The 23,653-nt window shown below is 50.3% G+C and overlaps 1 protein-coding gene across 1 annotated transcript in view; it reads right to left on the minus strand.

The window, feature by feature from the left end:
* Positions 1–1,438: 1,438 nt before the first annotated feature.
* Positions 1,439–23,653, minus strand: part of LOC113884022 (nodal modulator 1) — a 56,471-nt gene continuing 34,256 nt past the window's right edge. Inside the window, exons 17-31 of the mRNA XM_027528320.1 lie at positions 21,931–21,994; positions 21,275–21,370; positions 18,864–19,082; positions 18,679–18,761; positions 17,689–17,848; positions 17,190–17,316; positions 15,527–15,640; positions 14,514–14,641; positions 13,450–13,591; positions 9,055–9,138; positions 7,779–7,889; positions 6,759–6,860; positions 5,011–5,130; positions 2,502–2,594; positions 1,439–2,008 (exon numbers count right to left, since the gene is read on the minus strand). Of these exons, the coding sequence (XP_027384121.1) occupies positions 1,877–2,008; positions 2,502–2,594; positions 5,011–5,130; positions 6,759–6,860; positions 7,779–7,889; positions 9,055–9,138; positions 13,450–13,591; positions 14,514–14,641; positions 15,527–15,640; positions 17,190–17,316; positions 17,689–17,848; positions 18,679–18,761; positions 18,864–19,082; positions 21,275–21,370; positions 21,931–21,994 (1,775 nt within the window). The 3' untranslated portion in view covers positions 1,439–1,876. The remainder of the gene's footprint in view (positions 2,009–2,501; positions 2,595–5,010; positions 5,131–6,758; positions 6,861–7,778; positions 7,890–9,054; positions 9,139–13,449; positions 13,592–14,513; positions 14,642–15,526; positions 15,641–17,189; positions 17,317–17,688; positions 17,849–18,678; positions 18,762–18,863; positions 19,083–21,274; positions 21,371–21,930; positions 21,995–23,653) is intronic.

The raw sequence follows: 23,653 nt of genomic DNA on the forward strand, positions 1-23,653 counted from the left end.
CAACAGGCCGAACTTGCATACGGGCTGAGAAAGGCAGCAGCCTTTTTCCAGGAACAGAGCCCTTTCAGAAGATCCACCAGCAAGAAAGGTGACCTGCAGCAGCGACGGGGGAAGACTGCCCCTTAGTGGCGGCGTCCAGAACTGGATGGAACATATTGACATTTAGTGGTATCTTCCACGAGCTCTTAACCTTTACACTGCGTCAATAAAAAGCCCCATTAACATTTAAAAGGCATGTTTCTGGGTGTCCACTTGGAAGAAGTGTTAGAAAACACTCCAAAAAATGGATTATGCATCTCGTCTCTCCCAGATCTCCAAGAGCATACTTCCTTCCACAGTGAAAAGTAATACCTGTGAAATGGCCAAGAGCCCAACAGCCGCTGGGCTGGAAGTGCAGCAGCTCTTCGGGAGGGCCCCTGGAGCCCGGGAATCCTCAAGCTGACCGTCCTCACTGATCGTGGCACCCAACAAGACCTTCTGCCTTACTCCTCTTTCCCCTTCGGGTCCTTCCAGACCCGGCCTGAACATCGTGCCGGGGAAGCTTCCCTAAGCTCTCAGGTGGGACCTGACCTCTGCTCTGTGCCCCCTTGGCCACCTGAGCCTCCTCCACCAGGAAGCCTTTGGCTCTCCGCCTTGCCCTGTCCCCTGACCAGCTTGTCTTCCACCCGACGATGGATGGGTCGTGCGCTCTGAGAGCGGGTGCCACGTGTCCACATCCTCGCCTCTCCACGCATGCATTCATTCATTCGTTCCTTCTAAAGTACCCACTCCACACGGAGCGCCAGGGACACAACAAGGAACAAAGCGGGGCAGGGGGGAGGCGGGGGGCGGGTTCGTCCTCATCCAGCTCCTGAAGTTTATACTGTTGTCTGCTCTGCTCGTCTCATAGCCCCGGTGCCTGTCACACGTGGGGCTCAATAAGCATTGGATGGCTGGATGTCCCTGCTTCCAGGGTAACTTAATTACTTCCCATAAGAATGAAATTAATGCCGTTCAAATGCTGAGAATTCCTGTGGATCCCTTATGCAAACTGGCAGCCTTCAAGCTTCACACAGCCTACATATGTATTTTGTTTCGCCAGAAGTTACAAACTGAATTTGTCGCTAACATTTAAAACTTGGAAGAGTTCACATAAAACTCAGTTTTTCCGGCTTCTCTAGAGACGTAAACACATGATCCCGCAGCACAGTGGGAGGGCCTCTCGGACTCCTTCAGACAAGGCGGGGCTCTTCACACCATCACCCCCCACCCTCAACCAAGGTAGGGCCCTTGACGCCGTCACCCCTCACCACCTCTCCCGTTTTCCTATCACTGAGGCCAAAAGCCAGCTGCCACGTGTCATCTCGGCTTCACTCAGGACCCACGTGTCCCTCCAGGCGGTGCAATCGTGACCCCAGCATTAGGCCAGGGCCCTCCAAGGACTGCACCCGAGATGAGCTACAACACAAACAACTGGGCCATTTTATTGACTTTTTACCGCATAACACACCCTCCTAGGAGTACACACAGGCTGTGCGGTTTCCAGCAGGGACCTCAGATGCACAGGGACGTTAAGGGGAGGGTCAGTCCAACAGGAGCTTGATTTGGGAGTCAAGACACCCATTTACTGGAATTCTTTTTGCAAATGAAGCTGGAAGACTCAGGATAACATTCGCACACCACCAGCACAGCTTAAACACTTCTTTGACAAAAATAAAAATAATAAATTATCTTTGACTCAGAAAATCAGTTGTGCTCTGCAGAGTGACAGGAGGGTCCCTTCACGGTGTCACATCGGGGCCGGGGAGGGGAGGCTGACGGGTGGCTACGCCCGCGGAGCTGATGACAAGAGTCACACGCATCCTCCACACCAGGGGCCTGTCCCGAGGGAGATCCCTCACGTCCGCCTTGTCTTCTGTTTCTTGGCTTGTCTCTTTGCGTCTTCCGGGCCGCTGTTGTCAGAGGCTGTCTGGCCAAGGGCTCGGACTCCCTGCAGGCGGCTTGTCAGCTGCAGCAGCAAGGGGATGAGCTGGGAAGAAAAAGGGTATGAGAGAGGGGGGCTCCAGGAAAAGACGTCTGTCCAGCGGGACACCAAAGTCCCCGCCCCCAGCCTGCCCTGGCCCATCCCTGCCGCTCTGTGCTCTCAGCCCAGCCGAGCGCAGGTCTTTGTACCAGAGAGGGTCACCAGAGACCCGGAAGTACTTCAGGGTTAAGGGGTAGGAGGGATACAAGAGGCTTCTAGCCTTGAAAGGAGGCCTTGGCACTGGTCTTGGGAATATCCCCTGGAGAAGGAAATAGTAGCCCACTCCAGTATTCTTGTCTGGGAAACCCCATGGACAGAGGAGCCTGGTGGGCTACAGTCCATAGGGTTGCAAGAGTCGGACTGGACCCAGCTATTAAACCATTATCGTGAAGCGCGGTCACCTCTGTAACAATGGACATTCCTCCCCGGCCACATCCCAGCTATGAGGGATCCGCCCCCCACCCGCACGCCTGCTGCCCTGAGGGCTCGGGTCCCCTACCTTGTCGTGGTTGTAGCCGGCCAGCAGGACGAGCAGCGTCAGGGGCAGGGCGATGTATGATCCCTGGGCGATGTCCTGCTCAGGCAGTTTCCTCTGCGAACACCCAGAGCACCATCACCCCAGGCCAGCTCTCCGCCAGCACCCCATCCACAGCCCAGACCTGCCCGGCCTCCTCAAGACCCCAAGCACCCACGTGACCCAGACCCTCAGTACCCAAAAGAAGTAACTGAAGTGACACAACTAAATCCTAAGTGAATCCTCTGCTGCACAAACTCCCCTTGCCTGCTCTCTGAAGCTCGGGAATAACCAGGTTCCAAGAACAAGGTGCTCCCCACCCCCGGACCCTTCACTATCTACACTGAGGAGACACAGAGCTGCGGGCGGCAGGGGACCCCTGTGGTTGAAAAGTACGAGGAGCTCATTTTGCTGAGCCCCGGCTGCACCCAGGGACTCTCTCCTCTAAGGAGGCATCGAGAACCCACTGTTCCCAGACTCGGGGGCACGGTGAGCACCAAGCAAGTGCCAGAGGTCACACCCAGTGAGGCGATTAAGCAGTGCTGGGGACCCGGGGCCGCTCACCTTTCCTTCCAGGGGAGCCCAGACTGTCAGCAGGGCCAGTGAGAACAGAACACAGTTCCCAGCCTCCCTCGCAGCCAGGTGGGGCCCCAGGGTCAACTCTGGCCACAGAACAGGAAGAGAAGTGACAAGTGCCACACCCAGGCCGTACCCTGGGTGTGCCCTTCCTCCCTGCTGACCGGACAGCCTCCAGCCACCTGTGCCATCCCGGGAAGGGCGATGTGCTGAAGGACAGAAGAGCCACGGACAGGAGGAGCCTGACACCCAGGAGCTTCCGCGCAACCCCCGGAAGGTCAACATAAGATAGAACCTTCCCTCCTGCTGAAGCCCTGAAGTGCTGGGTCTCTGTAATAGCAAATGAACCTATATCCCAACTAGCTCACTCCACCTCGACAATGGAAACAAATAAAGAACTTTCGGATGATGATAAAACAGGTTAACAAGCCATAGCGCTGTTCTCAAGGTACAGCCTCTTTCAGGAGATTTGCACAGTCTACACTGTTCTCATCATACTGTGAAGATACAACGTGCCAGTTTCTCTTGCATGTTCCTACGACGGGGCAGGGGACGTTCCCAGAGGCTGCACCTGACGATGTCCTCACTCTGACAGGTAACGGGACGTGTGGCCTATGGATGCTTGTGTTTTACGCATGTCTCAGTTTGCATTTCTAATATGATAAATATACATATAACCCACACAAACCAAAGGTCTTTGAGATTCGCAACTAATTTTAACAGTGTAAAGAGGTCCCAAGATCAAAGCATCTGCGGACACACAGGAAGGAGAAGGACCAGAGGGCCTCTGACCCAAGACAATAGCCGGAGACAGACGCTCCCTTAATAAACAGAATAGCGCAGAATCCCTAACTGTCTGCCCCCACTTGTTTTGACTTGTCTTAGATCCCAAACCAGTTTCCATCAAAGTAAATCCTTAAGAGCAAGTTGGAGTCAGTGGGCAGAGGCAGAGCAACTATGAGGCGAAGCTTTGAGGACCGCAAGCCAGGCTCCAGGCCGGGTCTTCCCGTGTGACCTTGGGCAGTCACGTTAAGACTCGGTTGACTCAACTATAAAATGGCGATAATACAAACAGCACCTACTGTGGGGAATGACGAGGTGTGTGGAGTGGTTAGCAGTGCGTGAAACACTGAGTGATGCGTGAGGAACGTGGTTGTCGGTACTGACATTCAGCACGGGATGCAGGGAAGCGCCCTGACGACCCTCGTAGGCGTATGGTGCTGAGCCGCCTGGCCAGCGGCCGGGACGAGAGAACCTGGCTCTGCCGAGCACCCTCAGGTAAGTCACTCAGTCTTTGTGAGCTGCCAGAAGGATGGAAGAGAGGCACCTCCCCACGAAGGACTGGGATGAGGACCCACCAGGCCTTCCCTCCCCTGGCAGGTGGCTCTGCTCCCACGGTCTCAGAAGTGGGACCACACTCCTGGCAGCAGGGACGAGGCCTGCTCGCTTGGGCCCACCAGGCAGCACCTCCATCCTGCCTGGGCTGCCCACGCACTCCCCGGAGCTGGGAGGTGCCCGGCGGACGTCCAGGCTGCAGCCCTACTGCCCTCCACGGAGGCACTGCTCCTCCCTGGGGTTGCGTGCGCCTCCACACGGAGACAAACAGTTCCCGGCCTGCTCTTCTCTGTCACTTCCTCAGTCTCTGCTGAGGTGAACGAGACAAGTGCTTCCTCCTGGGGTCGAGGAGGAACCTTCTACTCAGGGTAAGATCGTGGAGGCCAAGTCACCAAGCACGAGCCAGAAACCAGCAGAAGGGCCGCGTCCAAGTCCAGGCTCCCCATGCACGAGCCTCCCGCCTTCTCTCTACCTCAGGGACGAGGACTCCCGCCAACTTCCCACACGGACGGAGGTCTGAAGAGTGCTCAGTGGCACCTTGGAACCACTGCATACTCCATGCCGGAAGCCCCCTTCTCCTTACCGTGGGATTGAAGACCAAGGTGATGTGTTTGTGGTAGCCCGCTGCCGTGAAGGACACCTGTGGCAGGACGAAGTCGTACTGGGACCTGGGCAGCGTGGAGTCCAGGAGGACCACGTAATTCTGTGCACAAGGAGGGAGGGGCAGTCTTTACAAAGGGCAGTTGGGGCAAAGCAAACGAACACTAAGTCCTAATGTGTGACTGTGATGCAAAGGACTTGCTGTTTCCTTTAGGAACCCCCAAGTTTACACCTCCACACCTAGGTCACTAACTCGCACATGGCGGCCTCAGCAGGCCAGTCCAGCAGGGTCAGCCACGCAACCCTGCCATCTCCAAACAGGCGCTCGGAGCCCGCGGCTCGTCTTTCTAAGTGTATCCAACCATGGCAGCTACGTGGTCCTTAGAGAACCTGACTTTACAAAACACACACAGTTCTGATGAATCAATTCTGATGAGGGAGACACGCGGTTAAACTGAGGAAGACTGTTTTTCATCCAAAACAAGGTTGACTTCCAAGCGACAATTCTTGGCTCATTAGCTGGTGAGTTCTAAGAATGCGGCGTCCTCTGCAGAGGTCCTGGTCACCGTCACGGGCCTGCGTGCTGAGCCCCAGCCAGGGGCCCAGAGCTGTGAGCACATTAGGCGTATGCTTTCAACCACTGACAAGATCGGGACTATTGTCCTATTTCACAGATGGGGGTTGAGATGCCCGAAGAAGGGAAGCATGATGTGCCCAGGGTCACTCAGCTGGTAAGGCACTGAGCAGGCTGCGAGCCCTGAGGAGCCTGTGACCACACTAGGCTTGTGCTCTCAACCACTGACAAGATCAGAATTATCGCCCCATTTCACAGATGGAGGGAGAGAGGCCGGAAGAAGGGAAACGTGACGTGCCCAGGGTCACTCAGCTGCTAAGACGCCAAGCAGGCTGCGCGCCCCGGGGAGCCTGTGACCACACTGCTGTGCTGCCGGAAGAGGTTCGATTACTAAGGGCACCTGGAGCAGTGCAGGGGAGGCCCCAGACTCTGTCACAACCTGCTTTGTTATTTCACGGCCACTTCACACGGGGAAAGGCCAGAGGATCACCCCTGTGGCAGGTGGCAGGAAGCCAGGGGAGGAACCACAAAGGCTCACCACTCACGCTCTCAGGCTAAGTCCCCAAAAGGAACCAAGTTCTCTCCACAGTTTGCTGCCACCGGGGCAGCCACAATAGCTGGCTCTGTGCAATTAGAGCTGACGGCAAACATCCCGTCATCAATAAGTGATGATGACCTTGGTTAAATAGATTACGGTATTTTCTCTATCATGGTCTCCTGTGCAGTCATTAAATACCATGCATGAGAAAGTACGGGTGAGAAAGTCTTCAGTGAAAAGCACAGATTACAAGAAAATGTACAGAACAGTCCCAGCTTTGTATCACTAAACGAATACACGTTTTTATATTTATACACACATGCACATGCGTCAAAAAGGGTCAAAAGGAAACTATGGACATGTTAACAGCTGCTTCTGGATGACAGTATTATGTCTGATCTCCATCCCCTTCCCCGATCTCCTGCCGTGATGAATGTGTATTATTTTTATAACAGAAAAAGAGCTAATTCCGGAAAAAAAAATCCCTAGAGAGCCCCACCTCCTCTGATTCAACTGTGTCAGCAAGGTGGCATGAGGGGACAAAATGGGAAAACTGAGTTCCTTCAGTGGAAAAGGGGAGTCGTTCCAGCAAAGACAGCGCGGAGAGGAGCGGGCTCACCTGGCCGTCCCTGAGCAGGGGCGGGAAGTGGAAGAAGAGGGACTGGCCCAGGGACACCGTCTGGATCGGGTTGTCGAGGTTGTCGCTTTTGTAAAGCTTCACCTGGAGGGCAGCGACAAAGCAGGGCGTGCTTTCAAAACTTCAACACGATAAACACCACCTTTTCGACACCTTAGTATGGCTTATCTCTGAGGGGAGAGGAACTCTGGAAACACGGATCTTTGAAAGGGCAACCGTCCTCCCGCAACAGGCCGTTCCTAATGCTTTTGAAACACCAGTGATGTGACAGTTGTCAAAATGTTAAAATTTTTAAATTTAAGATTCTGACAACTTACGTTAATGCTCAAAATAGTAAACACCTGTTAGTGTAGTGGGAACATTAAAGAGAACAGCTTCTAATATATCTGTAACATGCCAGGCGTGGGGCAGGCACTTCACATACATCGTCACCAACCCTGACTCCCAAACAGGCATCACTGTTGTCCCTGTGGAGACCTAGAGAGCCTGGTCACCTGGTGTCAACACCGCCAGCCTTGTTCACTCGGCGTGCCCCCCACCACGTACTGTCACCTCAACCCCACAGCTGTTCCTTAAACTCCAAACACGTTCCCATTTTGCACTGGGTTCCTGGCTGCTTCCAGGAGCAGTTTAGTGTTCTGTTGGTGGCCTTTCTTTCTCTCCAGCCCAGGTTCGCTGCCTGTTCCCACCATCGTCTGACTCTGAGTCCACTGCCTGCCACACGCACCTTGCGTAGAATTTAGAAAGTGACCAGGTGCTTTGCCCTAAAGCCATCTCTCTGCTTTAGACCCCAGATCACACTGCTCATTCATGAGGCTTCTGTGATGCTTCTAAAGACACACAAGGCTGGCAAAACTGTCATCTGAAACCAGACCACGTTTTTCTCTAGCAATCGGCAGTCATTCCACCAGATACATGCTGGGCCTGAAGATTCTTAATCTCAACCTCAACCCTCAGCTAAACAAGGGCTAGAGCACGTTAGCTATCAGCAGCTGGCCTTACCCACAATGTAGGAAGATACTCAGAGGAAGTGATCACATTTCCACTTAAGTCGAATTGATTTATCTGCCGGAAAACTATGATGTTCACATCATCAATGTCATTATTCCCGACCTGGAAAGAGAGAAAGCAAGCTGGGCCAAGGAAGCTGGAAGACGGGGGCCTCTGCTCCAGCAGGGGACATCCCCGGAGCTCTATGTCCTAGCGACTTCCCTTCGCATTCAGGGAGCAAAGCTTGCTGTCCGAGCAGCCTGAGTCTAAGGTCCCAAATTGAGAGGAGACGGGTGACACTTGGCCATGGACGTGCTGTTTGACAAAGACAGTACTTTTTTCCTTAAGTTTGACTTATCAACATTTTCAAAAAGAAATTTCATAGTAAAAGAACCAGACTTCCCAGCGGCTCTTGAAAAAGAGAAGGATGCTCTTGCCTGGCAGGAATTGGCAAGAGTCAAGCCCCAGCTCCCCCGCACCCCCGGGGTGGGCACGTGCCTCCATCAGTCACCTTTTCATCTGTGGGGCCACAGTCCACATGACTGCCCGGGACCCCGATCTGAATCCCCATGGCAGGAAAATATAACATAAGATGCAGCCATCACAACCACTTAAACGCCAAATGCCATAAAGACGTCAAGAAAACTCATTGTCTAGGCCAAAAATCCTGAATGGCCAACCAGTCTCTGGACCCATCGTAATCTTTATCCATAATGGCACCTAATAAAGCCACCAAAGGCTTCTTGTCTGGTCCCAAATCCTCTGGTCTAGCAAATGAGACTTATTCCATGGGAAAAAACTTCACTGCAAATGATGCCAGGGACACCTCCTGTGACCTGGAGGGCTGCCTCTTTAGGGATCAGTTAGCTGAGTCATGATCTTAAAGATCAAGAGACTCTATTTGGTGGGAAGAACAAGGTCACCAGAAGATAAGAAATGTCAGTGGCCCTGTCACTGATGAAGCCCATGTTCCCTTTATTCCCTCCCTTGATCTAAAATGCTACTTAGGCCTTAAGATCCTCAACTTGTAGAATAATGATCAGAGCTAGCAGGGGAAGTGGGGAAACAACAGCTCAGATTTCTGCTCCGGATGCAAGACAGTGCTGCTGTTCATTAAAAGCCCACAGAAGACGCTGCTTGAAGATGACACTATTCTGAGAGGACCCTTAATTAGGATGTAAAGTCCCCCCCACAACAGATGAAAGGCAGCCAGCCAGAGGAACGCTGAAGGATTTTTGACCAGAGATGCAATCATGCAGTGATTCTGCTGAAGAATTCCATGTCTTACCACGATGACCCGGTGGTGGGGGAGGGCTCGTTCGATGTGGTCGTTGCCTTCTGCCTTGAGCTGAACGTGGTACACACAGCCCGGCTGCAAACAAATGCAGGAGTCTTATCTGGAAAAGGGCTTATCACCTGAGACCTGGTTGGAGCCTGCTCTGCCTGCAGGCCCCCATCCGGTGGACAAGTCTCTGTCCCACCTTGGTTCCCAGGCCTATCACCTTTCTTAAGAGTTCCTTGAAAATGTACCCTGATGTAGAAACCTTTTTCTGAAGTTTTACAATTCCTTCAAACTGTATTCAGCTTTTTCTACCCAAGGAAAATTAAATGTGGTTTCTGATTTCAAAATTGCAAACAAGATAAGCTTATTCTTGTTTAATAAATATGATGAAATTATTCCCTTTTGCTGTCCATCCCTCCCCTGCACCTGTATGTATGTACTGAGTAGTGTCTGGAATGCCACTCCCAAGGGGTATTATTTCTGTGAAGTAGGATTTGAGATTTTTCCTTTTTTACAACAGATTTCCTTTTTTACAACAGATTTCCTCTTTATACATTTTATTCTATTCCTCAAATGTATAGGGACATATGATGTTTACCCAAACAAAACTCACTATTCTAAAAAACTTTTTGTTGTTGACACTGCACACATGAAGGATGTACATTATTTACTCAGATCATTTTTTAGCAGACTGCAGTAAAGCACTTTGTTCTAAGCCAGTACATTACGACAGCTTCCCTGGTGGCTCAGGGGTAAAGAATCCGCCTGCCAATGCAGAAGACATGGGTTCCATCCCTGGGTCAGGAAGATCCCCTGGAAAAGGCAATGGTAACCTACTCTAGTATTCTTGCCTGGGAAATCCCATGGACAGAGGAGCCCGGCCGGCTACAGTCCATGGGGTCACAAAGAGTCGGACATAATTCAACAACTAGACAACAAGCAACAACGACAAACCGCCTTGAAGAAATACAGTTGTTTTATGCGTTGCTATGTGGGCTAGCGGCAACTCTGAGAGAGAAAGACATATGAGTTCCAAGGAAATTTCTCAAAACGCTGCATATCAGATAAAATTCAGCTTTACGAAGGCTTTAATAGTCTAAATGAACCCACCATTTGTCAACTTCTGAACTTTTTTTTTCCTTACACATTTATTAAAAGAAAAGATCTACATCTTTCCCCAGAGGGTGACAGATCACTTATACTAGCAGGGTTTAAAGAACTTTTAAAATAACCAACTTCTGATCACCAACTGCACACCAAATCTGATGACACATGAGCATCTAGAGGCAGGGGCCGAGTTCAAAGGTGACTGTGTGTGTCCAAGAGGGGACAACCCTGAGACTAACTGCTGATTTGTACACTAGCGAGGATAACACGGCCCGGTTTCCTAAATCACGTGCACTGTGACCTTCTCTGTGTGTGAGCAGAGCAGCACCTTAAACAACATTCCCTCTATATTAACCACGAGTCCTGGAGGCCAGTGTAAGGCTGATCTACTTTTTCCCCTTTCAAAATTTTGTCCTTTTCATTATGTTGCTTTCAACTATCTTATAATGAGCACATGGAACCTTTACAAAGACAATAAAACTATTATTTTTTTAAAAACCGAGAAAAGTCAAATTTATGATCACCAATAGACGAATTAATTCACTTTATAGCTCAGTGAGGACTGGCAGCACTGGGTTTCTTCAAAACAGCTCTTAGCAACAGCTATTTGCACCTCAGAAAAAGGTAGCAAGGTGTGAAAAAAAGGAGACGGCACTGCTGGAGATGGGGATCGCGGGCACTGCCCCCTCGCTCCCATGCCCAGCAGCGCAGGAGCCCACCCTAACCACCCGGCTCCTCGCTCCTGGCTGCTGACTCAGCGGTTCACCTTCAGCCTCTGGCAGCAAGATTCAGGCAGCTTCTCACCCAAAATGCCTCACAGATTCTCACCCAAAATGCCTCACCAAATACCCTGCCCAGAAAGATCAACTGCAGAAATGCATTCTCCTCGGGGTCAAAATCCTGAGGAAATCTTCAACCAGGGCTCTCCAGCCTGGTGTCCCCTAGGAGCCTGGCAAACGCAAGTCCAAACCTTTGACGAGAACCATCTGAGGCTATTCATTCCTTCAGCATCTGAGGCCTGGCACGTGGAAGGCTTTGGCTGCCACAAGGGGGCGACTCCACATAGCATTTTAAGTGCTAATGAATTAACATCTATTACAAGGAGGAGGGTGTGAGGGAGCATTAATTGAAACGTGAATCTATCACGGTGGAGAAGGAAACTATATTTGGTTTAGCTAAATAAAATGTGTTAAGTTGGTGAGTTTAGAAACACATGTCTGGCATATATACACTACCATGTGTATGATGGATCGCTAATGGGAGGCTGCTGTATAGCACGGGGACCGCAGTTCAGGGCTCTGAGATGACCTACAGCGGGGGGATGGGGGTCGGGGTGGGAGTGAGGCTCAAGAGGGAGAAGGGGATATATGTATGCATAGAGCTGATTCCCGCTGCTGTGCAGCAGAAACTAACGCAACATTGTAATGCACCTATACTCCAATTTAAAAAAAGAAAAATATGTATGGGCCCGTAAGACCCCGGGGGGAGTCAACACGGTGATGCAGAATCTGAATTCTTGCAACCGTAAAAGGGAGATGAGCCAGGAACACTGGGTCCACCCAAGAAGAAGGCAGACTGAAGGCCACAGACACCCCCCAGGCCTACCTTCTGCTGTGGCTTGGACCGAGGAAAGCTGCACACAATCACCCAAGCTGGCAGTTCTGGTGAGGAACTGCCTCACCAGAGGGAAAGGAGTGGTCTGACCTTGCTTCTAACCACTTGCAGAGTCGGTGCACCAGGCACCGCTCCGTGTGTATTAACTCACTTCGTACTGACAGCCAACCTGTAGGGCAGCCGTGATCCTCATCCTCACTTTACAGATGATGAAACAGACACAGAAGGCATGGGATGCCTGCCTGAACTCACGCAGCTAAGAAATGACAAAGGCAGGGTTCAAACCCAGGCAGAAAGGCAACTAAGGGCGCAGTGTCAAAGCCTGCATCTGCATGAACACATGCGACAGAGACCCGGATCTAAGGACCCATCGCCTTTCCCGGGGTCCTGGCTGCAGCCGGCCTGGGGGCGGGGGACACCCATGTGGCCCACCTGTTCTCTCTGGAACCACTGCCATGAGGAAGGGAAGCAGGCCTGGGGGACAGCAGGGAGCGCCCTGGGGCCCTGGGAACATGTCCCGAGGGCAGCATGACAGCCCGCTCCCCGTCTAAGGCTATTCCTCCAGCATCCGAGGCCTTTTCCATGGAACAGGTCAGCAGCCACAAGGGGGCAACTCCACACAACTGAAAGTGCTGAGTGAACATCAGCGTTCCCTGGAGCGGGCAGGGCCTCCCCGAGGACAGAGGCGGAGAAGGGAGCATCACAGAAAGGCTGGCCAGACCCCAAAGAAAGCCCACCCAGCTGGCCCACGAGAACAGACATCCTCCAGTCCTCAGCACAGCCCCAGGAGACACCCCCAGGCCTGCATTCCTCCTTTGCCTTGAACGCTCCTCACTCACCAAGTGACCTCCTGCCCTGACTTCCCAATATTGGTGAGTGAGGACACCTGGACACGGGACATGGTCTTCTTAACTTTGGGAAAGGACAGCATGGCCCCAGTAAAGTGTTAGTTGCTCAACTGCGTCCAACTCTTTGTGACCCCATGGTTGTCCGGCTCCTGTCTGTCCATGGAATTTTCCAAGCACGAATACCAGAGTGGGCAGCCAGCCGTTCCCTTCTCCAGGAGATCTTCCTGACCCAGGGATCAAACCCTAGTCTCCAGCATTGTGGACAGATTCTTTACTATCTGAGCTACCAGGGAAGCCCCTATTTTTTTTAAATTAGTGGTTAATATCTAAAAATCAGGAGTTGTCACGTGGAAATGTGAATTTCTGACTTCTCTTTTACAAACTCTAATCATCTGGCAACCCTGAGTTATCTTCCCACATGGCTACGAAGAGCTGGAGCTGTGTGGCTGTTGCCCCTTCTCCTGGGCCAGGACCTGTCCACGGTCCACAGTCCACACTGCTCCCGACAGGCACCCAGTCCACTCCAGCCTTTTACACTTGTCTTCGAGCCCCACAGGTATCCGATGTGAGAGGCTGGCCTAAGCCAGACCACCTGTTCTGCACCAAACCCATGGTTTTCTACCTGTATTTTGCCATAAAACCACAACCCAGTACGTCAGCTACATAAGTGTTGGGCATGTCAGTTAAGACAAGGATTGGGGAGTTTCAGAGCCCCATGCCCCCTCTCAACCCTCTTGCCCTCATTCCTAGCGTCTTGGGGGCACCACTGAACCCAGGCACCGCTGAAGCCAGTATGAAAAAATCCACTAACGAAACACATCCAAAGGCTCACCAGCAATCCACGTAACCTGAACTTCCCTTCCTCGTCCGTCACGGTGTCTTCTCCATAAATACTGCAGTCGCTCTGGCCCACTGCTTCCACGGCAACACCCTGTTCTGGCTCTCCGTTTAAGGAAGAAACTGTACCATAGCAACTAGAGAGACGAGAGAAGAAACGGAACACGACATTCTCAGGGCTTTCTGATGCACACAAAAGATTCCAGGGACAGTGTCCGGCATTCACCAACAATTATGGTGCAAAATAACTCGGTGGAGGACAGTACCCCAAATGACCCAGACAACGCACTTCCAGCTGTGTCACCTGCAAGCTAAGCCTTCCTGCCAGAGGGCTCAGGCCACTCCTATCATCAATTTCTCTTCTCATACATTTTAAGGGGTGCTCCAGAAAATCGTAATTTAGAAAGGCTAAACTTTCTTTCACTCCGCTTTATTGCATTTTTTGTTAAACTTTATTTTAAATAATAAAGCATCCAATAAAATGAAAATAAATAACTTCCCCTTTCATTCTATTTTTATATTCAATTGAAAATGGTCCGTTTTTCTAAACCTGTTCCTTCTGATTAATCAACCTTGAAGTGCTTCTACACATGTATATAAATACATACGCGTGTGCCTATAATTATAAATACTTATGTGAATAAACCATCTCTGGATGCACTCAGCAATGCTGGAACACCTAGGTGGCTGGGAGGCCAGGACAGAAGGGAAACTCCACACTGAATATCTTCTTTTCAACATTTCCAAATTTTGTTCAAGTGAATGCATTTCCTCCTTTCCAAAATCCAACTAATGTTTCAAACACTTTAAAAAAATAAAAATTTTTAGGAACTCAGTAGGTTCTCACAGGCCAATTTCAAAAGAGGAGCTTTGTGACTAAATCATTCATGGGGGATATTAGGAGAAAAGGGTTGCAGTCAGGAACCTGTGGACTCGTGTCTCATGGCTCTTGTCTTCCAAACAGAACCAACCTGAAGACTGGGATGGGTTCCAAGAGAAAAGAGTGTGTGAGTGATCCCACGGCCCGGCCCGGGGGAGACGGGAGAGGGGGCAGCCCACCTGTAGGCCGTGCGGTAGCCCGTGATGGTGATCTTCAGGTTCTGCCCCTCCTGCACCTCGATCATCTGCGAGGACGGCTCAAACCGGAATTCCTTCATCATGGGCTTGAAGTAGTACTGGCCAGGGCTCTGCCAAGACACAAACACGAGCTGAGCCTCTGCTGCAAGTCGAGGGGTGGCATTAGAGGGAGCGGCTCAAGTCATGAAGGAAAGAGGCCAGAATGAGGCCCCAAGAACCCTAAGGCTACCCAGACACACAGAGATGGTAACTAACTCTACAGTCAATCATTACAGTGACAGCAATTACCATTCTAACACCAGCTGTCATTACTGCGCACCTTTAGTACCTCTGCAGGGTAGAAATCACATTTGAACTTTATGAATGAAGCAACTGAAGCTCAGAGAGGTCAAGTAACTAGCCTGAGACGACATGGCAAGTTAAGTAGCAGAGGGAAGATTCGAAGGTGGGCGTGCTTCACGTCCCAGTCTGGGATCTTTCGGCTACACCTCACTGCCTGTTTGCGACATCCCTGGAATGGTGACTTTATTCCCAGGGTTGACAAGATGACCAACTGACGTGTCCACCATTGAGGGCTTCAGACTACATCCTCAGTGGAAAATGGGTGCTGTCCACCCACCGCAGGGAGCGTGCTTTGCAGAAGAAACACAAGCTCACCCCCTGAACGAGACTTGGCATTATAAACAATGAGATCTGGTGGTAAAACAAAGGGACACTTAAGACAGGAGCTGCTGGGGCCAGGGTAATTAATTACATTGTCTCAGTGACAAGTGGGTGACCAGAAAACAAGACGTCTGTGCAGAAGGGAACATGCATCAGCAGCATTAAGTTCTAGTGAGAGCCATCCTTAATTACGGCTGGTCCCCAAAGAAATGTGAGGCACTCCACAATGGTTTTCTGTTCTCACATTGTCAAGCAATACACAAGTCATGGCCGCCATGTCCTTGCGCGCTCATGGGGGAGCCAAGCAGGCGATGCAGTAGTGGGCACCTTACCAGGTTTGAGAAGGTCAGGATACCGTTGTCCTGAGTCAGGAGGTTGGAACGGAACACACCACCGCTGAGGGATAAGAGGACCCCAGGGAGGGGCTGGTCGTCTTCGGCTTTTATCTGGGGATGAGAAAGGAACCCCAGAGCAAGATTAACTCATACAAACCATGAAGGTGTCAAGAGGTAATTATCAGCAGCTAGTTTTTCTTTTATTGTCATTCACTGGGGCCCACGGGGAAGATCAGAAGGTCTCCTCTCCTCCCCTAGGGTAACCAGTATAAACAATTTGCTTTGCAGCCTTCCAGAACTCTCTGTGCCCACACAAATCTTATCAACACTATGGCTACTGTTGATGGACTTCATAAGCGACTGGGTGGGAGTGGGGTGGAGGAGGGCCCCCAAACCCTCTGGCCAAGTCGCGTTCTCTGGCCTCAGCTGTTTTCCCCACTGCCCTCGTCCACCAGTCCCCACCAGTCGGCCTCACTGTTTCAGAAGAGCTGCATCTCACTCTAAAGCAGAGGTTGGCAAACCATGGCACACAGGCCAGTCTCTGAGTTTTGTGATGGAAAGGAAGGGATGAAGTGAAAGTCCCCAAGCGTGTGTATCTTTGCACAATTAAGTTCTTCTTTTTCCAAAGAGTCAATTCCTAAGAGTAGAAATGACTTTGTGGGTGTGTGCACTTGAAATCCAGAAAGAAACCCCCGATCTGAACTCCAGGGTGGTTGTAACCATTTCCAGCTCCTAAATTACCTGTGTGTGGGAAAACACACACTTGCCAAAAAATGGATATTGTCTTCATTATTACAACTATAACCCCAAACCCAGTGTTTTGATGGTAACTTCTTTACGTTTGCCTGGTCACTATCGAAGTCAAGTGTTCCCCGTGTGATTATGAGTGACCTGGATGACTTCTGTGAATGGCCTTTCGTGTCCTTGATTCACCTTTTCTCTGTTGGCTTGTCTTTTTCTTTTTTTTTGGCTTGTCTTTTTCTTATTGGTTTTAGGAGACTCTTGTAAACTGGGGTTGTTATTTATGGAATAGATATTTCTCTCCAGTTGGACTATCTTTCCATTTGTTTTAAAAGGCATTCTGCAATGCAGAATTTTAATTTATTAGGTGATGGGATGTTTCTCCTCTTTTGGTCTCGATATCGGCAACACTCAGCCTCAAGGGTCTCTGGACTCACTCTGGCCACCACACAGCATGCTTCTTCCCAAGAAGGAAGGAAGGAAGAGAGAAAGATATCAACTTCACTCTAAGAACATTCTGTGTCCTTTGACACAGAACAGAGTCAAGGATGAAGGCTTAAAATGCTTCCCAGAAGGTATGCACACGAGCTGAAGTCAACAGATCTCCAAAATTACAAGTGAAAGAAAGCAGAGTAAAAAGAGTACGGCCTGAATAATTCCGTTATATAAAATTCTAAGAAATGCAAACTGATCCACAGTGACAGAAGGCAGATCAGAGGGGTGGAGAGGGCCAGGAGAGAGGGGTTACCAAGGGTACGAGGAAATTCTGAGGGGCGACAGATGTGTCCGCTATTTTGACTGGTGGTATGCTCACGGGTGTTGTCATGTGTCGAGACTGTCAGATTACACACTTTACGTGCAGTGTATTGTATGATTGTTATACTCCATAAAACTGCTTTTTAAAAGCACACAGTGTTACCTCAAAGCTCACGCCTGCCAAGGCATAAGCCTTAAAGTCGCCTATGGTTCCTTCCACTGCAGTCAAAACGTAGCCCTCCTTCTGCGAGGACACAGTATACTCCAGGTCACTGTGCAAGGGCCCAACGCTGAATAAAAGAAAGAAACGCTGGTGATGCCTTGCTTCACATCCTAGAGGAAGCATCACCTGCCCCCAGGAAACCTGGCTCCCCAGCTTCTTTCCTGGGCTTCCCGAATGAAAATGTGGAAGTGTTAGTTGCTCAGTTGTGTTCCGACTCTCTGCAACCCCATCAACTGTAGCCCGCCAACTCCTTTGTTCATGGGATTCTCCAGGCAAGAACACTCCAGGCAAGAGTGGGTTGCCGTGCCCTCCTCCAGGGGATCTTCCCAACCCAGGGATCGAACCTAGGTCTCCTGTATTGCAGGTGGATTCTTTACCGTCTGACTCAGCATGGGCTCCCCGACTGGTCCCAATAACTGGTTCTTAGTCAAGGGCTTACCTATAGGCACCTTTGTCATCGGTAAAGACCGTGATCAGGGGTGAACTTGCCCCCTTTTCACTGATGACAATCTCAACTCCTTCCAACTCTGGGTGGATCTGGCCTTCTAGAAACAAGCCTGCTTTCCCTTGGATCTCGATCAGCTTCCCTGGGCAGCTTTCTACACAGGAAAGAGACAAACAGAGGAAGAGAGGGGGGCTTCCCATTAAAGAAGGGCCTAAAACTGAGATATTCGAAACTAACTCCAGTGAGGCTTTTGACTACCTCAGAATCCTCAGTTACTACAAGAGGCCCAAGCCTCTCAACATTTATGAACGGCCCTGTTAAACTGTCAGGAATGTTAGCAGGAATAGCCAACAAAGCTGGCTTTCCCCAGCTCCTCTTCCTCAGACCTCACTGACCACAAGTGAGGAGAGAAGCCAGTACCGCAGGTCAGGGCCTCTGTAGCCAGACCTCAGAGGACCCAGCATGGAAGGCGGCCCCAGACAGGCTGCCCACTGGACAGCCACGCCCTTCAACACTCTCCTTCCAAACACACAAATGTTCAGGGCTTACTGAACCCGCGATGCTGGCAAAAGCTGCCTAAACATTCCACCAGCACCTGGTTATCTCATCCCCAAAAGACCCTTCCATCACCCCAACCCAAAACAAACATCACGAACAGTTCAGATACATGAAGACATTTCAGACGTTTCAACCACGGATGCTGTTGCTTTTCATCTGCCTTCTGGTGTCCACCTGATAACATCAAGGAAAAGCAAGTCCTTTTTTCAAAAAGATCCCCAATTCTAACAGTGATAGAGTTACATTTACCGATTTAGACCTCTCACTCATTCACTCACTCGTCAGATAGTAACATCTATGCACCAACGGGGACTGAAGATGCCTTAGGAAGACGGCTTCACTATAAAACAGCACAGAACAGAACCCTAAAGGCAGGGAAAAGACAGGTGTGAAGGCGTGCCGTCGGCGAGCTGAGCTGACATTTACCTCCACTGACGGTGGCTTCCATGGAAGGAGGATAAAAGAGCAGCTCTTTAGATGAAGGTGTGACAGTGATTTTCTCTCCGGATCTAAAATAATTAAGACACTTCAATGTGGCTGGCCTGTCCCCCCAGAAGGAAGGACATCCGAACAGGGGGACCCTGCAGGGAAAGCCCACCACGGGCACTTACCGTGCCCAGTAGGAAAAGTCGTAGAAGAAGGGGCCCTGCAACTCGTCTACCATCTCCTGCACAGGGGGCTTGGTCCTCCCCTCGCCTCCGGCCTCTCCGCCGCTCCTCTCCCTCTCCTGCCTGCGGCTCTCGATCTCGGCCAGCTGCTGCTCCCTCCGCAGCTCCTGCACAGACTTCAGGGGGCCAAGGACCAGGGCAGGCTCGCTGTCAATGGAAGACCTGGAAGAAAGGAGCAGCCCAGAACACAGAGTCAGGGACCCCTGAGGTCGGTCGAAATCGGTTAAATAAAAACCAAGGACCTCATCAGACAACCAACTGTGGCACAGTCTTCTCCTGTTTGGGATAAACAGTTTAAAAAAGAAAAAACGGAAATTGAACTTCTTTGCCATGTGGAAGCATCTGGGAGATCTGGGCTGGGATGAAATATCACTGACTTTATGATCTGAAGGAAACTGTCAACTTCCTGAAGGATGTGGAGTCCCTTTCACATTACCGTCTTCTGTCTTTCTTTCAACCTTTACTGAGAATGTACTCTGCAAGAGAATCAGGGGCTGGGGAGACTGTACAGGACAAACAGCATCCCCTAACCTGTGGAATCCACATTCTGTGAGAAGAGGCAGATGACCAACAGAAAAATGATGCCAAGTACAATGATAAGTACAATGAAGAAAACTAAAGCAGCGTGGACAGAGCAGAGAGCTGGGCGGGCGGGGATGGAGGGGGAACTATATTCTATTAGGGACTCGGGCCTTTCCCAGAGAAGGAATGGCAGCCCACTCCAGTATTCTTGCCTGGAAAATCCTATGGACAGAGGAGCCTGCCGGGCTACATTCCATGGGGTCACAGAGAGTCAGATACAACTGAGCACAGGCCTTTCTGATAAGGTGACACCAAGCCGACTTGAAGGAAGGGAGAGAAAAAGCCACACGCTCCGGGTGAGGAGGCCCCAGGCAAGAGGTGATAAGTGCAAAGTCTCAGAGCCTTGGAGGCAACTCCCTGGCCATGCTCCAGGGACAGCAAGGAGACCAGGAAGGGGGACAGAGGGACCCAGGCAGAGTCAGATTAGGGGTCAGACAAAGGCTTTGCAAACCTTGGTGTGGACCCAGGCTGGATGGAGTTTTAAAGAGATGACAGGGTCTCCTGGATCAGACGGTAAAGCGTCTGCCTACAGTGTGGGAGACCTGGGTTCAATCCCTAGGTTGGGAAGATCCCCTGGAGAAGGAAATGGCAACCCACTCCAGTATTCTTGCCTGGAAAATCCCATGGACAGAGGAGCCTGGTAGGTTACAGTCCATGGAATCGCAAAGAGTCGGACACGACTGAGAGACTTCACTTCACTTCACTTCTACTAAGGTCACTCTGATTCCACATGAACAACACTGTTATGAAGCAACAGCCAAAACACAGACGTCAGACAGGAAGCTACAGCAACAAAACTGGAAGAGACAAGAGTGGGTCAAACCAAAGCATAGAGGCCGAGAGCTAAGAAAGGGACGGATGGCGGACATATAGTCAGTCCTCCGTCTCCACAGGCTCCACATCTGAGGACTGAACCAATCACAGACGGAAAATGTTTGGGGGGGAAAGTTCCAGAAAGTTCCAAAAAGCAGAACTTGAATTTGCCACAAGCTGGTAACTATTTACATAGCATTTACATTGCACTGGATATTGTAAGTAACCCAGAGATGACTTACAGTATATTTAAAGCATAGGGGAAGATGTGCAGTAGGTTATATGCAAAGGGACTCTGCTTTATAAGGGACTTGATCATCTGCAGATTCTTGTAACCACGGGGGGTCCTGAAATTAACTCCCATGGATTGTAGAGCCCAGGATTTGCAGGTGGATCAGCTAGGTATGCGATGCAAGAGAAAAAAAAACCCTTTCATTTCTTGAGAAAATTAGGGTGTCAGATGCAGCCACCACAGGCAAGCATTCCTCTCAAAGGCGCCATGCGAGCAAACCTGACCCTCAGCGAGAGCGCCCTTCATCCACTTTCTCTCACGACCCTTCTCACATGAGGTGTCATCTCTATTTCCCAAGCCTTCGAGAAAGGGTCTAAAGAAAAATAGGCATATGTTTTTGAATTTCCTAAAACACTTGAAATATAGTGAACAAACCAGAGATTTTTTTTTCCCTTAGCAGAGACAGGAAGTATAAAGAGTTCAGGCAGAAATTTGAGGCACTGAAGCGAGCTGTCAGGAGGCTCTTCCTCATCCACGGTTAATTCCTGAATCATAAAAGGAAAGGAGGGCTGTTGTGAATTTATGGCCGTGTCATATAAGAGCGAAGGCCATCTGTATGTATACCTAGAGATAACAAATCAAAAATAGTTTTCAGAGCAGCTCTGAGAGAAGACGGCCTGGCCCCCCACCCTCCCACGCTCGGCCCACCATGGAACATCGGCCTTACTTGATTGTCACGGTCACATCCATCATTTTGTCAGTGGTGATCGTTCCAAGGACGTGGTGGCGAATGGCTGTCAATGTCAAGATACTGGGTGAAGACCTGTAAATCAGAGAGGGAGAAAGAAAATACCATAACAGCACCTCAACGTCCTCAAAGGATCACAAACAATGCCCTTTATGGGCGGCCTTCCTGACCCTGAAATATACTACGTGAAACTGCTCTTAGCTTGGCATGAGAAAACTTCTGAAATACATACAAGTGTCTTTAAGGGTCAACTGATTCTCCACTCCCAAACTTTATGTCTCTAATTTCCAGTGAAACCCACAAGCATTTGTGAAAACAGGAAAATGGCAGACTTGAGCTTGAGAAATTCCTATCAGTGAGGCTGGAAGATTCAACAGACGTTACATTCAAGCCAGTTCCAAACCACAGCCTTCCATCCTGGGTTTACAGAATTCTTGGGGAAGAGCTGTATCTTCACTTCCTCGGTTATTTACCCAAGTGTCTTAAAATCCTTATCTGCAAATTCTTTTCACTGCCTAACCTTACTACTTCCGGAAAACATACAAAACAACTCCCTTGTTCTCAGAAGTAACTGTGGCAGAGATCCGCGCTCACGCCCTCCACAGACAGCACAGAGCAGTCGGCACCCGGCTTACGTGTCATAGGTGTAGAAGGCTTGCTCGAACCGGTGGCAGGAGCGAGGGGTCACCTTGTACACGCCTGCAGCCAGGAAATCAAAAGTCATTTTCAGAGAAGAGCATCTATTCCACTGAGCAATTCCAACATCTGGAATCCCAAGGCAGTGCCTCTCCTTCCTAACAGATCACATACGGGACCTGAAAAGCCTTTTGTGCTGCCTACAGACGGCTTCTTACCAATGACCCATCCACTCAAAGGTCTGCCCACCACGTCAGGATTTTCATTTTCCATCATTTAACAGCTCACAGTAGTTTATTCTGTGCAGACCAAGCTAACAGACACATGCATGAGGAGGAACAGGAAGTACATTTCTACTGGGATTCAGACTGAGAATTTCCTAAGTAACAGATTCTGTTAAAGATCCAAAGACAGCCAGAGTCTGGACTCCATCCTCTAAATATTCCTAAAAGGTGCATGGGGCAGGGAAGTCCCAGAAAACCAAGAAATAACTGCAGAAAACACTTCCACGCCATGAGCGCATCAGGCTAACACTCAGATTAAGGGCATATGATGTCATTTGCCAGAAAAATACAGTTTCAGGAAGGAGCCAAGTGTAGTAGCGGATTCTCCCAAATGATCTTTCACCAGCATTCTGGCCATCCACCCAACCCAAACATGAAATTCATTCAAATTCGTTCTCATCACACTGATCAAGCCTCAGTGCAGTTACCTAAAAAAAAAAAAAATTGTTAGGTTTCTTCATTCACTTTCTTTGTTCTTTCATTTGACAAGTGTTGACAGGGCAACACTCGGGCCAGGTGTTGCATCAGGTGTTGACACAGAGTGGGGAACACGCAGAGTCCCTGCCTTCATGGGGCCTGCCATCTACAGAGAGAGAGAAGGGTTCCACAGCCACCAGGTGTGATAGGTGCGGTCCGGGGAGGAGCTGGGCCTCGTGGGCATGAGCACAGCAGAGATCCCAGCGACACTGGGGCACTAGCCTCCCTGGGGAGGAACATCAGAGCCAACAAGTGATGGCGGGCAGGCAGAGCTAAGTGAAGGCAGGTGGGGTGGAGGGTGCTGCGGCAGAGCACAGCATCTGAACCACGGGCTTGCTGGCTGCCTCCCTAACAGCTGCCTTCCTGCCTTCAAACCAGCTCCCGCTTATGCTCAGGGTGAAAGCATGCCAGCCTCCAGCAGCAAATCCAGCTGCCCCAGGCTCCCTTGCAGCTAGAAGTGGCCATGAGACATGGTTCTGGATGATAAGACATAAAGGAAGTTTCCTGGAGGATGTGGCATGGAAAATGTTTGCCCACCCCTCCTCTCATCTTCTTGCCTTAGACATAAGTTTTCTGGAGCAACAGTAGGTACCTTGAAAACATGAAGCAGAAAATAAAAAAAAACCAAGTGGGGGTTTCCCTAGTGGCTCAGTGGTAAAGAATCCATCTGCCAATGCAGGAGACAAGGGTTTGAACTCTGGTCCAGGAAGATTCCACATGCCATGGAGCAACTAAGCCCATTCTGCTGTTGTTTGGCCACTACACCAGGACTATTGGGCCAGCACTTTAGGGCCCAGGAGCTGCAATTACTGAAGCCCACGTGCCCGAGAGCCCACGCTCAGCAACAAGAGGAACCACCATGATGAGAAGCCTGCACACTGCAACTAAAGAAAAGCCCACAAACTAATGAAGACCAAGCACAAAATACACTTTAAAAAAGGAAGTGCATAGTTCATTAAAA

This window comes from Bos indicus x Bos taurus, chromosome 25 (genome assembly GCF_003369695.1).
Source record: "Bos indicus x Bos taurus breed Angus x Brahman F1 hybrid chromosome 25, Bos_hybrid_MaternalHap_v2.0, whole genome shotgun sequence".
Lineage (NCBI taxonomy): Eukaryota > Metazoa > Chordata > Mammalia > Artiodactyla > Bovidae > Bos > Bos indicus x Bos taurus.